Genomic DNA, 13495 nt, shown 5'->3' on the forward strand with positions numbered 1-13495 from the left:
CAGGCCAGAGCTACCTCCCACTATTTGATTTGGATTCCCAGCTGCCATCTTGTCTGGCCAGCCACAAAACAAGGCCTAAAAAGTACTGCTAGGTGCTTGCGAGTCTGTGGATCTCGCTTGGGTAGAGTGCATCTTGCCAGCAGCCCCATGCTGTGACACCACTGCTGCTGGACACAGCAAAGGCATAAGAAGGCCTCCAAAGCCCAGGCTTCTGGCAGCAGGAGGCTGCTGCTGCTGAACGATGGGGCTTTATTTGACAGCTTCTCCTCAAGCCAAGAGAGCCAATGGCATCGTGGCCTGCATCAGGAACAGTGTGGCCAGTAGGACAAGGGAGGTTATTCTGCCCCTGTACTCAGCACTGGTCAGGCCACACCTTGAGTCCTGTGTCCAGTTCTGGGCCCCTCAATTCAAGAGAGATGTTGAGGTGCTGGAATGTGTCCAGAGAAGGGCAACAAAGCTGGTGGAGGGCCTGGAACACAAACCCTGTGAGGAGAGGCTGAGGGAGCTGGGGGTGTTTAACCTGGTGAAGAGGAGGCTCAGGGGGGACCTCATTGCTGTCTACATCTACCTGAAAGGACGTTGTAGCCAGGTGGGAGTTGGTCTCTTCTCCCAGGCACTAGCAACAGAACAAGGGGACACAGTCTCAAGTTGTGCCAGGGGAGGTCTAGGCTGGATGTTAGGAGGAAGTTCATCCCAGAGAGAGTGATTGGCATTGGAATGGGCTGCCCAGGGAGGTGGTAGAGTCACTGTCCCTGGAGGTGTTCAAGAAAAGCCTGGCTGAGGCACTTAGTGCCATGGTCTAGTTGACTGGCTAGGGCTGGGTGCTAGGTTGGACTGGATGATCTTGGGAGGTCTCTTCCAACCTGGTTGATTCTATGATTCTGTGATTCTAAGCTCAATCACACTCCCAAGGGACAAGAGGACAGTACCGTGCCATGTCCTGGGCACCTCTCCCTTCCTTACAGAGCATCATTGTGCAGCCATTCCCCTGTTTTCCTTCTGGAAAGGCACATCATGATCTTGCACACGACCCCGTCCTTTCTCTCTTCCCCTTCTGTCTTTTCAGTGCAGAAAAGCCCATTCCCATGCTTAGGTACTCTCAGTGTTTGCCATGTTTTGCAGGCTGGGATGCTCTTCCCAGTCCAAAGCGGCGGACTGACCGCTCTGGGTATTGGCATGTAAATCAGTGTGCTGACCTCGCGGGGAACCCGTCCAAGCTGCAGGCTGTGTCCTGAGTTTCAGGATGTCAGCCGTTTGAAACCCAGAGCTATGCTCTGCATGTCAATGATGGAAAGCACTTCAAATTCATGGTAGCATCCAAGAGAGTACCAGAGCAGGGCTGGCATAGCAGAGCTGCCCTATCAAAAGTTGTTTTCTACTTTTTTCTGGAACAGCAGTCTGGCATTTAAAGGTAATGCTTTGGGTTTGGTGGTGGTTTGTTTTTCCTTTCATGTAGCTGGAACAGTTTGAACATTTATGCTAAAGGTGCAAAGCTGAGAAATGTCTATGTATGTGACATAAATTAGCTTCCATGTGCTTGAAACAGCCACATAAGGACCCACAATGCTGAAGGGATTTTGAGAAGCCCTCTAACCTGCTACCTTTCCCTAAGGCAAGATTAACTGTAGCATCCATGATAGTTTGGACAAGTGCCTATTTTTCAAGAGTTCCAGTTCTCACAGCTTCAGCAGTGTTGAATTTTCAGTAAACACTTCATATCCCAGTTGCTTCTTATGAATAAAATGCTTGAGGTATTGCTGTGTTCTTCTGAAATGTCAGTCCGTTGCTCAGTAGCACTTGAAAAGGCATTAGAGGGAAAGGAGTGTGAACAAAACAGGAGTGAAGATTTATGTGTCTGTATAAATACATGGTTTATCCACTCTCAGTTCTCTATCTCAAAAAACTACAGGAGAACCAGAAAAGCTAGAGGAAGAGGTGGGAAAGGAGCATTTTCTGTTCTGTTAAATAGATGGGGATTTGTCAGCCTACAAGGCAGCAAGAGCTCAGAAAGTAGCGGGTGGCACTGAGGAGATGCTGACACCACAGATAGAGGAAGGACCATCAGAGGAAGCAAGCAGGCAGCAGGGGAAAAAACCCAAAGCAGTTTTAGTTTTGCATGAAGTCCAGGTGTGGGACTGCCTGTAATGGGCTGCTGCCATTGCTGGCCCTTCACAAAAGCTGCTCTGTGAGTTCACAGAAGGCAGAGGCTTTTATGCACCGTGACACTTGTCAGTGGTGCCCCTGGCTTAGGAAGTCCAGAGCAAAGTCTGAAAGTTGCCTTGCCCTGTTCTTGTACTCTTGATAAGGCATCTCCCATTGTCCACTCCCAGATAGGAGTGGGCTGCCAAACCGGTCTGTGGTGAGCTACAGTTCTCCTTATGCTCTGTATATTCTTATGATTAGAAAGCTGATCCCATCCGTGTGACTTATTCCACACATAGATTTTGGCCAGCTTTGTGTTCATAGATGTGGAGGACCAGTTGTCTCTTCTGTAACACCTTCACCTGTGTTTGTAAGTGATTATGCTCCATCTTGTCAGCTCTGGTTTAAACTCCTGCTTGTTCAGTGTGTGCCCCAGATAAACAGTCCTGGACTCAGTGTTCTCTTGTGAGTTTTTTCCAACCACTTTTGTAGTCTGCGGGTTTCTGAACCCTGGTAACCAGACCTCGATAAAATGTTCTGTCTGAGGCTCACACAATGTCGCTCAGTGTTAGGATGGAACAGTCAATAATATTGGTACAGTATTCTCCTGGGGGGATAACTCACACACCCCTCAATTTGTCCACACCCACTGACTTCCCATTTTATTTGTCCTCCTTTTCTTGTCCTTCTACTGTGCTGGAAATGCCTTCCTGTCTCTGCATTTAGCCTGTTAATCAAACAGTGTGTCCAGTATGTTTCTGCACTGCATCCCCTCACATCTTTTTACATGTGATGGTTTTATCTTATTGTCACTTGGAGGCCTCTGCAGCTGCTCCTAATAGTCACTCTGGGAATGAAAACTCTTTCTGGTAGTAGTGAAAATTAATCTAACGTAGTTTGTATGGGCAGTAGAGCTGAGAGTGATTTGAGATGGTCTCAAACAGACAAAAATCAAATATTTGCTGTGGTGCTGAATGGGTGCAAGGCATGTGAGCAGTGCTGCGACTGATGCCTGTCCAAAAGGAAAGCATCCTTGCTCTGCCTCCTGCTGATAAATGCTTCCAAGATCTTCCAGCATAAGCACAGGCATATTTGTTGCTTTGGAGCTTAAACTATCCAAAACTGAAATGAGAAGTATCTACAAAGAAGGTTAAGTGGCGTTTCAGGTAGCACCCTGTAGCATCCAGCATGGCACTGGTTACTCTTAATACTCATGTTTGTTTTCACAAACCAGCACCTCGCAGTTTCTGAGCGGACAACTGCTGTGAGGAGACCCTAACCTCTTGATTTCAAAGGAGCCATCGTTTCACTGGTGCCTCTGTGGTTAATATAAGAAAGGTGTCTTGCCATAAACTTTTTTCCGAGGTATTCAGCAAGGTTGGAAAAGGGTCGGCCCGGGCAGGAAGCCCTTGTCTGTGCTATAAAGAAAATAGCAAGCAACAAAATGAAAGCATCAAAGGACCAACAGGATGCGGTCCCAGGAGTCCTCTCTGGCATGTTAGTCCTTCTTGAAAGTTAGCATTGAGTGAAGAGTGACCTTAAAACTCACTTCATTCAAACAGACTGGGCTCAAGTTTAAAGTTCAAGGCATTTTGTTTTTTCACCTGTTTCCTACAGTTTTTAAGAAACTTCTGAAGAATTAATGTGTAACTATATCTGGTCACCGAGCCAACACAGAGACTTTTTCTCAAGGGAAAATAATGTTACTGTATGGAGAGAGAAATGGATACTTTCTGAGTCGCAAGGAAAAACTTCAGCAAGATAAAAACCTCAAGCCCCTGCTACCACGGTCAGGAGCAGCCCTGGAGCTGGCGTACGTGCCAGTTCTCGGTTTATTTTCAGAAGAAGGTGGCAGCATCTCCTGGTTGTCCGAATTGCAGAGAAAGGATGATGATTTCCGTCGAAGGCGCTGCTGCATGGGAAGGTCGGTCTTGTTTTGGGCACAACCTCGGAGCAAAGAGGCTGATTGCAACATTTTTCATCTGCATGTTGACTGCAGCAGTGACTGGCCCTGTTGCCACCCATCCCTCTCTCAGTGTTGGAGGTGTTGGGTCCTAAGAGGGGAATTTAAAGCCCTGACCCGAAAGACCATCAGTAGGCAAGGGCAAGCATGGATATGGCGATGCAGCCCCAGCACTGCTAATGCCAAGCAGCAACCCAGGCTGCTGGCCAGCACTGGTTATGAGATGATCCTGCTTTCACCCAACATCTCCTACCTGCACCTTCCTGAAACAGCTACTTACAGTTACTTTGTTTTCTGTCCTCTGCATCCCACATAATAAAGCAACTAGACTTCAACAAGACCAAGTGCAAGGTCCTGCATCTGGGTCAAGGCAATCCCAAGCACAAATCCAGGCTGGGCAGTGACTGGCTGGAGAACAGCCCTGAGGAACGGGACCTGGGGGTGCTGGTGGACAAGAAGCTCAACATGAGCCAGCAGTGTGCACTTGCAGCCCAGAGGGCCAGCCAGATCCTGGGCTGCATCAGAAGTGTGGCCAGCAGGTCGAGGGAGGTGATTCTCCCTCTTTACTCTGCTCTGTTGAGACCCCACCTGGAGTATTGCATCCAGTTCTGGAGCCCCCATTACAAGGATGCAGATGTGCTGGAGCACATCCGGAGAAGGGCCATGAGGACAATCAGAGGGCTGGAGCACCTCTGCTATGAGGACAGACTGACAGAGTTGGGGCTCTTCAGTCTGGAGAAAAGGAGGCTCCAAGGTGATCTTATTGTGGCCTTTCAGTATCTGAAGGGGCCTACAAAAAAGCTGGGGAAGAATTTTTTAGAATATTAGGGAGTGACAGGACTAGGGGGAATGGAGCAAAGCTGGAGAAGGGTAGGTTCAGACTGGACATGAGGAGGAAGTTGTTCACCAAGAGAGTGGAATGGGTTGCCCAAGGAGGCAGTTGAATCCCTGTCCCTGGAGGTGTTTAAGCCAGGCTGGATAAGGCTGTGGCCAGTCTGCTCTAGGGTTGGGTGTCCCTGCCCATGGCAGGGGGCTTGGAACTAGATGATCCTTGTGGTCCCTTCCAACCCTGACCGATTCTATGATTCTAACTAGCAATGGGTCCTGTGTGCAGTTCAGCAGGTCGCCTTTCATAGCAAAAAGAAGTATCTTGAAGAGATAGCATACAGCTTTAGAACAAGGGGACACAGTCTCAAGTTGTGCCGGGGAAAGTACAGGTTGGATGTTAGGAGGAAGTTCTTCCCAGAGAGAGTGATTGGCATTGGAATGGGCTGCCCAGGGAGGTGGTGGAGGCACTGTCCCTGGAGGTGTTTATAAAAGCCTGGCTGAGGCACTTTGTGCCATGGTCTAGTTGATTGGACAGGGCTGGGTGCTAGGTTGGGCTGGATGATCTTGGAGGTCTCTTCCAACCTGGTTGATTCTATGATAGCTCCCCATGCTATTACATTTTAATGATTCTGGCATGAATATTTCATGAAAATACCTTCTGAATTGATTTGCTTTGTCCTGGCAGCTAATACTCAGTATAGAGCCTGGGAGTGTTTTTTTTTCTTTGGGTTTTGGTGGGTTTTCTTTCTCTCTGAGGTGGTTTAGTATAGGTAAGAAGTGTCAAAGTGGGTTAAAGGAGAAAAGACAACTTCCCGTTGGTAAGCCAGTGAAGGAAGGGATGCTGTCCGTAACTCTTTTTCGGCTGCTTAGTGGGAAGTCTCTGAAATGACCCTCAAATGAAATTCTGCTCTTTACTCTGCTGCCACAAGGTGGCTAAAAGTGTTTAGGAAGCCCATGTGCTGGAAACGATGCAGCGCTGCTGCGCATGGGGCCCGGGCTTACTGCACAGAAAGCTCTCTACATCACCTCACTCACATGCAGCGACGTGCAGAAAATGGCTTCACCTAATTTATTTCAGACACTCCTCAGCTGGCTTCGTCTGGACTTGGGGATTGCTTTGCTTTGATTTTTCTTAAGTTGTTTGTTTGTTTCGTGTTGTTTTTGTTTAAGTAGAAATAATTGCACCGAGCTCTTGCCACGTAAAGCAACAGGGCTGCTGTGGCCCGCAGCAGTGTGATGGGAGATGCCGACTTAGAAACACCTAACCTAGGTTAGCAAATTCATTTGTTGCTGCTGAATGTTGTGAGCCTTGCACTAGGATGACGAGTGTGTTTATTTAAACCAGGAACATTTCTGAGTAGCCAGCTGCCAGGCCATCAGAAATCTGTGCTTCATTCTCACCTATTTCAGGAGGGCTAACGCTTCCCTGCAGACTTTTGGGAAGTTTTCTCTCCAGCTGCACAGTAGGGACAGAGCTTTTGTTTAATGGAAATTAAGCCTATCTTTTTCCTGCAGATGCACCACTCGCTAGTGAGCTTTTTATGTGCCTTTGAGGTTCCCCCTCTTTATTTCTTAACTTTGCCAAGTAACCTCTTGGTTGTGAACAATTTCATTCACAATTCATTTTTCTGATGCAAAGTGAACGCGAGTGCCCTAATCCCCTAATGGGAATTAATTGCATGTTTCAGTGCTTAACTCTGATCCTTTCTCAGGCCCCACTGGGAAAAGCTTCTTCCTGAAGGAGCTGTGTTTGTTATTCAAAACACAGTCTGAAAGGTAATGACTTTTTTTTTTCCTTATAAAACAGAGTCAGACTGACTGAATATTAATGCCCTTTTTATTGTGAGGGAATGCACAGCATCCAAAAAAAAAAAAGAGACCACCTCGTTTGTGTCATGAAGGATAAATTATGCTGAAGTATATCTGATAAAATACGAAGGGAGGGAGAAAACTCAGTGCAATCTTTTTTCATTAAGCAAAAGCTGTTTGGCAGTAAATAAAGGCAGCTGATAGTTTTGCTTGGAAATCCGTGTTCTGTTAGAGAGAAAAGCTGTTTCTTTACTTCACAAGTGTTTTGCTACTATGTTAAATAACACTTTTCTTGGCCAGCAGTATATGCTTTTGGGTAACCTACCTGTTCTCACAGCGTACTCTAAGTAAGAGTAGTAAAAGAAGTAAGAGTAAATAGCACAGATTTAAGTTTCTACTTCCAGTCTGCTTTTAAAGCTTTTGTCAAACTTGAACTATGTTGTTTAATGACTCTCTTTCCAAAAGGAGCTGCATGTGCTCCTTTGATGGTGTGCCTGGCCCAGCCAGAGGGCTGTGCATGAGGTGGGCTCTGCCCAGTCGGTGACTGAAGGCAAAATGTGGGAAACCATGGAACAGTGGAAGAACTGCTTCTGCCCTGTGGAAATGATGGGGGATAAATGGGGCACAGCATGAAAAATAACTAAGGAACTATGAAGGTGCTGGTGTCCCCCCACCCTGCCTTTCAGTAAAGCCAGACTTTTATCCCATTTAAACCAATTTTGAGTGGTTTGTGCTCACAGATAAAAACAAGCATTGAACAATATGCTTCAGCTTCTGTTTTCAAGAGAGGGCTAGCACTTGTGCAGATTGGCTGCTTCAGGTGGCTTAGCCTTTTTGGAGTATCTGGGGAAGAATGCAGTGTTACCTGGCTTTCCTGACAGCTGCCCTAGCTTCCCTTTTTGTTAAGGCTTAAATACTGCATCTCTTGTCCCACCCAGCCCCAAAATAAATAAATGGAAACTACACTTGTACAGCTCCTTCAGACAGGAAGAGCGAAGGTGCTTGTGAGGGCTGCACTGTCTGCCCTTGTCAGCCAGCTCTCTAAATGGGGTTTGTCACCTAAAAAATCGTCAGTAGCAGTAGTGGTTGCTGCAGGCCACCCAACTTCTCTCCATGGAGCCACAGCTTGCTCTTCAGCACTTGTCAGTCAGCCAGTAAGCAGGACCTCAGTGCTGAGGCTACCAAATATCCTTCAGCATGGTTGTGAAATGAGTCAGCGCCAGGTCAGACTTAACCCTGCTGCAGTGCCAGCCTGCCTCATTTTGCTTGTAAGGTGTGTTGTGAAAGCCTTTTCATCCCTCTTTGTGACAGGCTGACTCTCTGTTTGTCTCGGGGATGTCCCACTTTGTATGTACTTAGCTTGCTGCAGCTACAAGCATCGTGCTGCTTGCTTTTCTTTTCCATTTTGGTTTGGTTTTTTAATAGCATCAAATGCACAAGATGACCAGAAGTTTACATGTGTTAATTTGCTTTCAGATAATTAATGCCTTGTCTGCTTTGTTTTACTGTGAAACAAGAAGACTCTCAAACTTCCAAACTGCAACCAAGCTCTTCTATCAGTAAAATGTTGTTTGGTCAAACACTGAGTGGAGCCGAAGTGAAAGAGAGCCTCAGCAGAAGAGGGAGGCCACACTGGGAGGTGGCAATGCTGGGTGTCCCAGGTAGTGTGTGACCCAGGCCATTAGTTCAGGCTTTGAAAAACCACACCCTGTCCCAACAAGGGAAAGCAAACTGTGGCTTCACTCCTGCAAGTTTTAAGAACTGGGCTTGACCTGGCCTACTTTAATGCAGTGGGGCAGCTTAGAAAGATGGCTGAGTGGCTGAGTTGGACCACGATATTTTTATTTCCCCACCCCCAATAAATGATGTACTCAGGAGAGCATGTTTATGTCACAGGGATGGCTTCCTGGGTTGCTTTTGGGATGTTACTGAGCATGACATCACACTGCAGCATCGCTGCGGTAATGGTGAGAAGGAAGAATACTAAGGTGTGGAGCTTCTCCTCAGGTGTAGGGATGCACTGGCTGATGTTGGGGGTTCCTTGAAGAAACATCAAACTGCATGAGTGACTTTCCCTTGCTTTCTGTTGTTTTTCACTATTAACCACTTCTGGCTAAAAAGTTTAAAGAGCTATTTGATAATTATTTGAGTATGATTTTACATGAGGTGTAGGACTACAAGGCAACTTTTACGTTGTCCCTGAAGAGCACATCTGGTGTCAGCATGGTTCTCTAGAGCATTGGCCAAAGCAGCCACATGAGTGTTCAGTTCTGGGCCCCCCCAGTTTAGAAGGGACATTGAGATGCTTGAGCATGTCCAGAGAAGGGCGACGAGGCTGGGGAGAGGCCTTGAGCACAGCCCTACGAGGAGAGGCTGAGGGAGCTGGGATTGGTTAGCCTGGAGAAGAGGAGGCTCAGGGGAGACCTTATTGCTGTCTACAGCTACCTGAGGGGTGGTTGTGGCCAGGAGGAGGTTGCTCTCTTCTCTCAGGTGGCCAGCGTCAGAACAAGAGGACACAGCCTCAGGCTGCGCCAGGGGAGATTTAGGCTGGAGGTGAGGAGAAAGTTCTTCACTGAGAGAGTCATTGGACACTGGAATGGGCTGCCCGGGGAGGTGGTGGAGTCGCCGTCCCTGGGGCTGTTCAAGGCAGGATTGGACGTGGCACTTGGTGCCATGGTCTAGCCTTGAGCTCTGTGGTAAAGGGTTGGACTTGATGATCTGTGAGGTCTCTTCCAACCCTGATGATGCTGTGATACTGTGATGAGTAACGTCTGCTTTTGTCTTCCAGCTGCTTTTGCAGGTACGATGGCCCGTGTCTTTGTCTATGGCACGCTGAAGAAAGGCCAGCCCAACTACAAGCACATGATCAACACCGCCAAGGGCCTAGCAAAATTCCAAGGAAGGGGCCGCACGGTGGAGAAATACCCGCTGGTGATTGCAGGAAAGTACAACATTCCTTACATGCTGAACATCCCTGGGACGGGACATCACGTTGCTGGGGAGATTTACTCGGTTGACGACCAGATGCTGCAGTTCCTGGATGAGTTTGAAGGCTGCCCAGACATGTACCAGCGTACCCTGATGAGAATCGAGGTGGTGGAGTGGGAAGGGAAGAGTGGCGCGGGCGAGACGCAGGCAGCTGCCGAGGGTGTGGTGGAGTGCTTCGTGTACAGCACAACAACATACCCACCTGAGTGGGTTGGCCTCCCCTACTATGACAGTTACGACTCCTCGGGGAAGCATGGCCTCTCCTACGTCCTACGCGAGAGCCGGGATTAGGCACAGCAGAGACCGCAGCCCAGGCCAAGACGTAGCACTAAGCAGCTGCCGATCGGTAACCTTCCCAGTAAAGCTGTAATACCTTGTTATTAAAACCTGGCATCTCTTGTAACCTTCCCTCCCGACCTGGGAGCCTTGGCACTAGTGTTGAAGTTTTGGTAGGTCCAGAGGCGGGGGCTCCTCTCTGGCTAGGCAGCATCTTCCTTGCCCCTGCTAACCTGCTACAAGTAAACCGGGTTTGCATCAGGTGTAAAATAACTCTCTCTGCACATCAGTTCTGGGGCATAGTTAATTATTTTTTCTCAAACCCCCCCTCTTTGCACCAGTGCATGGCTGAGGTCAGTGAAAGAGCAGAGGAACAGACTAATTGTGGGGTTTTTTAATCTGAATTGACACATTTTCTTGTGTAGTTCTCCAAGGAGGGTGGAATAATGATGATACTGTTGCACTAATAACTGATTTTAAATAATAATGCCTGCAAACAAAGCAAAGCACAACTCACATTTCAGATTGCCTTGTCATCATCTCCAGTAGGTTACTGAATGTAGACAGGGAGAGATGACCAACCAGGTACGATGTGCTTCAAGATAAACACGAAATTGCTGGAGAAACAAGAGAAAAGTTCAAGACTCTTCTTACTCTATACTGCAATGCTTTTCTGAACTGGAAGAAGGTATTTCAAAAGCAGGTTTAGTTTTACAAGGTACTGTGAAGAGACATTAAAAACAGTGTAAGAGAATTACCTTTAAAATCATATTTTTAATTTAGGATTATAAGCACTTTAGGTACCGCTTCAGTTCACTGAGTGACTGTAGAGTTCAGGGCCTGTGGTGGGGACCAGGAAAAGCAGACCTGATCTCAGCTGCCACCACCCTACAGCAAATGCAGCTGTCATGAGTGCTCGCTATCCAGGTGACTTTTTGCCAAGCACTTTAACACAGAACTTGCAACCAGAGGCAAGCAGTTTCCCACTGGGGGTAGAATTTTATATACATTATAAAATATATATATATATATATATATATATATATATCTCCAAAGGACCTGTATTGTGATTATTGCAACATTTAAACTGTGGGGAGGTGGGGGGAAGATGGAAAAAGAAGATCCTTGGTCCCCTGACCAGCCAGCTGTGCTGGTCTGTGTACAGTCAGGGAAAGCTGTGGCTTTCTGTTGCTGCACTCTTGTGCCTTACGTTTTCCTTCAAGGGCAGGTGTCAGTACGTATGGGTTGTACCATATGCAGGGCTGTACACAGTGCAGTGAGCTGGGGCACTATTGAATGTACTAAGGATACCATTAAGAACAATATTGTACTTTTGCTTCACTGTCAGTAGCCCTGTGAGGGCCAGAGGAGATCCAGGGTAAGGAATCAGCCTGAACCTCATACCAGTAGTAGACACTGCTGCATCTCTTTAGGTAAAACAGCCAGCGGCTTTGCTGCAGTGCTTTTGAAGTACAATACTTGTGCCTTTTTGCAATACTTGTTTTTTATTTAGGGCAACCTTCAGGAGTTGAACCATGCCCCTTCTGAAAGGGGCAAGATGGCATTAAGAAGATTTGTAAGAAGAGCTGTAGGCTGTCTGCTACAGTTTCTCCAACTGCAAAAGCACTGATTTTTCCTGGAGGGCAGGTACTACCCAAACATGCTCCTTTTACATAAACTAATGAACAAAGCAGATCCCTGTACCCCCTTGGCCATGAGATGAAGTTGGCAGCATCTCAAGAACATGAAAAAGGCCTCTTCAATTGCAAGTTTTAAGCAGACTCCTGAATCTTTCTAGTTGAACATGAGTCACCAGCTTTTTCAGACTGTTCTTCTCCTTCACCTTCCAGTAAGGAGTCCAGGCACTTCTGGCCTGAAGGGTTTTCTGGGAAGCAGCATGAGACTGCATGTCCTAGGCAAGAAAATCAGAGGAAGCCCTCTGCTCAGAAGGTCAAGGCACAGCAGGAGCAGTGACTTAGAGGTATGTAAAAAGAAAAAACGACCAACAAACCAGCTGTAGGAGGCGAGCCCAAAGGCAGGGGTAGCCCAGTGTCCTAGCCCAGCAGTAGGTAGCAGCAAAGACCTAGGCAAGAGCACAGGGACAGAGATGATGTGCCAGGGACTGCAGAGGTATCACAGCATCCAGTGAGCTGCAGCTGCTGACTCACCAAGCTAGAACATCAGTGGAAGGGAGAGTCTCTGCTAACCTCAAACTAGCATTCTGAACCCAGTAAACCTGTGGTAATTGCATCATCCCATGGTACAGAGCTCCTATGCAAAGAGTTAAAAAAAATACATCTTCCCTGCTCTGACCAAGTCAGCAAGGCTCTTCAGGCTTCCTCCTCCTCAGGCCCTCTTGGGTTCCTCACATAGGACACATGGCAATTCCAGCAGGATATAATCTGGTGCTATGAATGGTCCCAGTTCTTCAGTCTTTAGTAGGAGCCTCTGCATGATAAAAGAGTCGATGCTTGGGTGTCCCTTTCTTGTAAAGTTCAGGAGGAGGCTTGTCCTGAGGGACAGCAAGTACCTCTAGCAATACCTTAGAGTGCCTAAGAGGATTTGAGGACAGTGCCAGCTCCTCCTGTGACAATTTGCATTCAGTAATCAATAGAAAGAGGCTAAAGAGAGGGGGAAATCTGAGAGTGGAGTCTGAATAAAAGAAAATTCCCTTACAGTTGTAAATGAAAATACATGGAAAAATTCTGCACCAGCAAAATAAAACATCTAACCTGTAATTTCAATCTAGTCTATTCAAAATAGTACAGTCAATCTGATCAGAATTTAAGCCACTGGCAGCACTTGTTCAGTGCTTACACAGAATATAGGAAAACTGCTGTGTTAAGCACTCGTTGGTTCATTTTTCACTGTTATTACAACCATTCTGTATAGTTTGGCTGGGCCTTCAAACCAGTGACATTTCCATGGAGCAGATGAATCGGATTTGGGCTTTTGTTGTGTCGTGGGGTTTTTTTTCTTTTTAAAGAAGCTCTTCCTGTTTTAAAGCAGAAATAGTATTTTATTGATTTTATTTGATCCTGAAAAATCAAAAGAATTACAAAGGTTATGTACAAGTATTTCTGGAAGTAAAAATCTGGGATCTGTTGCCAAGGTTTAACATCTGTGTTTGCTGTCTTAACCACTGATACAATAAATATGACTGTGTAAAACCTTGTGCGTAGTTCTGTCCATCTTCTGTGTTGAATTGCCTTAACCTTTAGGGATTAAAATAACAAAGGCTTTAGCTAATTCAGCAGTGAGGAGGCAACTTTTCATTCCAGTTCCACCAGCAGATCTCCTTCACCAACTGTATCGCCAGCTTTGCAGTGCACAGCTTTCACCTGCGGCACAGAAACAGAAATGGTTTCGAACCTTCCTCCACAGCATGCTGAAATCAGTGGTTGGGGTGATGCTGCATATGGAGAGCCCCACTAACATGCACAGGGCAGATGGCCACTATGCAACATTAGGACCACCACAGAGGCCATA

At 46.9% G+C, this 13495-nt stretch overlaps 2 protein-coding genes across 9 annotated transcripts in view; one reads left to right on the forward strand and one right to left on the reverse strand.

The window, feature by feature from the left end:
- The window catches only part of GGACT (gamma-glutamylamine cyclotransferase), a 37910-nt gene extending 24734 nt beyond the window's left edge, over positions 1-13176 (forward strand). For 4 of the 5 annotated variants that reach the window (XM_064143824.1, XM_064143828.1, XM_064143825.1 and 1 more), the window contains exon 2: positions 9531-13176. In XM_064143824.1, the coding sequence (XP_063999894.1) occupies positions 9548-10021 (474 nt within the window). In that variant the 5' untranslated portion in view covers positions 9531-9547 and the 3' untranslated portion in view covers positions 10022-13176. Of the gene's footprint in view, positions 1-1348; positions 1412-9530 lie in introns of those variants that run through there. The other variant, XM_064143826.1, reaches the window with a different exon arrangement.
- PCCA (propionyl-CoA carboxylase subunit alpha) overlaps positions 1-13495 on the reverse strand; it is a 358591-nt gene that overhangs the window by 17666 nt on the left and 327430 nt on the right. For 2 of the 4 annotated variants that reach the window (XM_064143820.1, XM_064143821.1), the window contains exon 24: positions 13005-13347. The exons of the other annotated variants lie outside the window; for them this stretch is intronic. In XM_064143820.1, coding sequence (XP_063999890.1) covers positions 13279-13347 — 69 coding nt within the window. In that variant the 3' untranslated portion in view covers positions 13005-13278. Of the gene's footprint in view, positions 1-13004; positions 13348-13495 lie in introns of those variants that run through there. 4 annotated transcript variants of the gene reach the window in all.

The sequence above is a fragment of the Pogoniulus pusillus genome, chromosome 5, assembly GCF_015220805.1.
Source record: "Pogoniulus pusillus isolate bPogPus1 chromosome 5, bPogPus1.pri, whole genome shotgun sequence".
Taxonomy (NCBI): Eukaryota; Metazoa; Chordata; class Aves; order Piciformes; family Lybiidae; genus Pogoniulus; species Pogoniulus pusillus.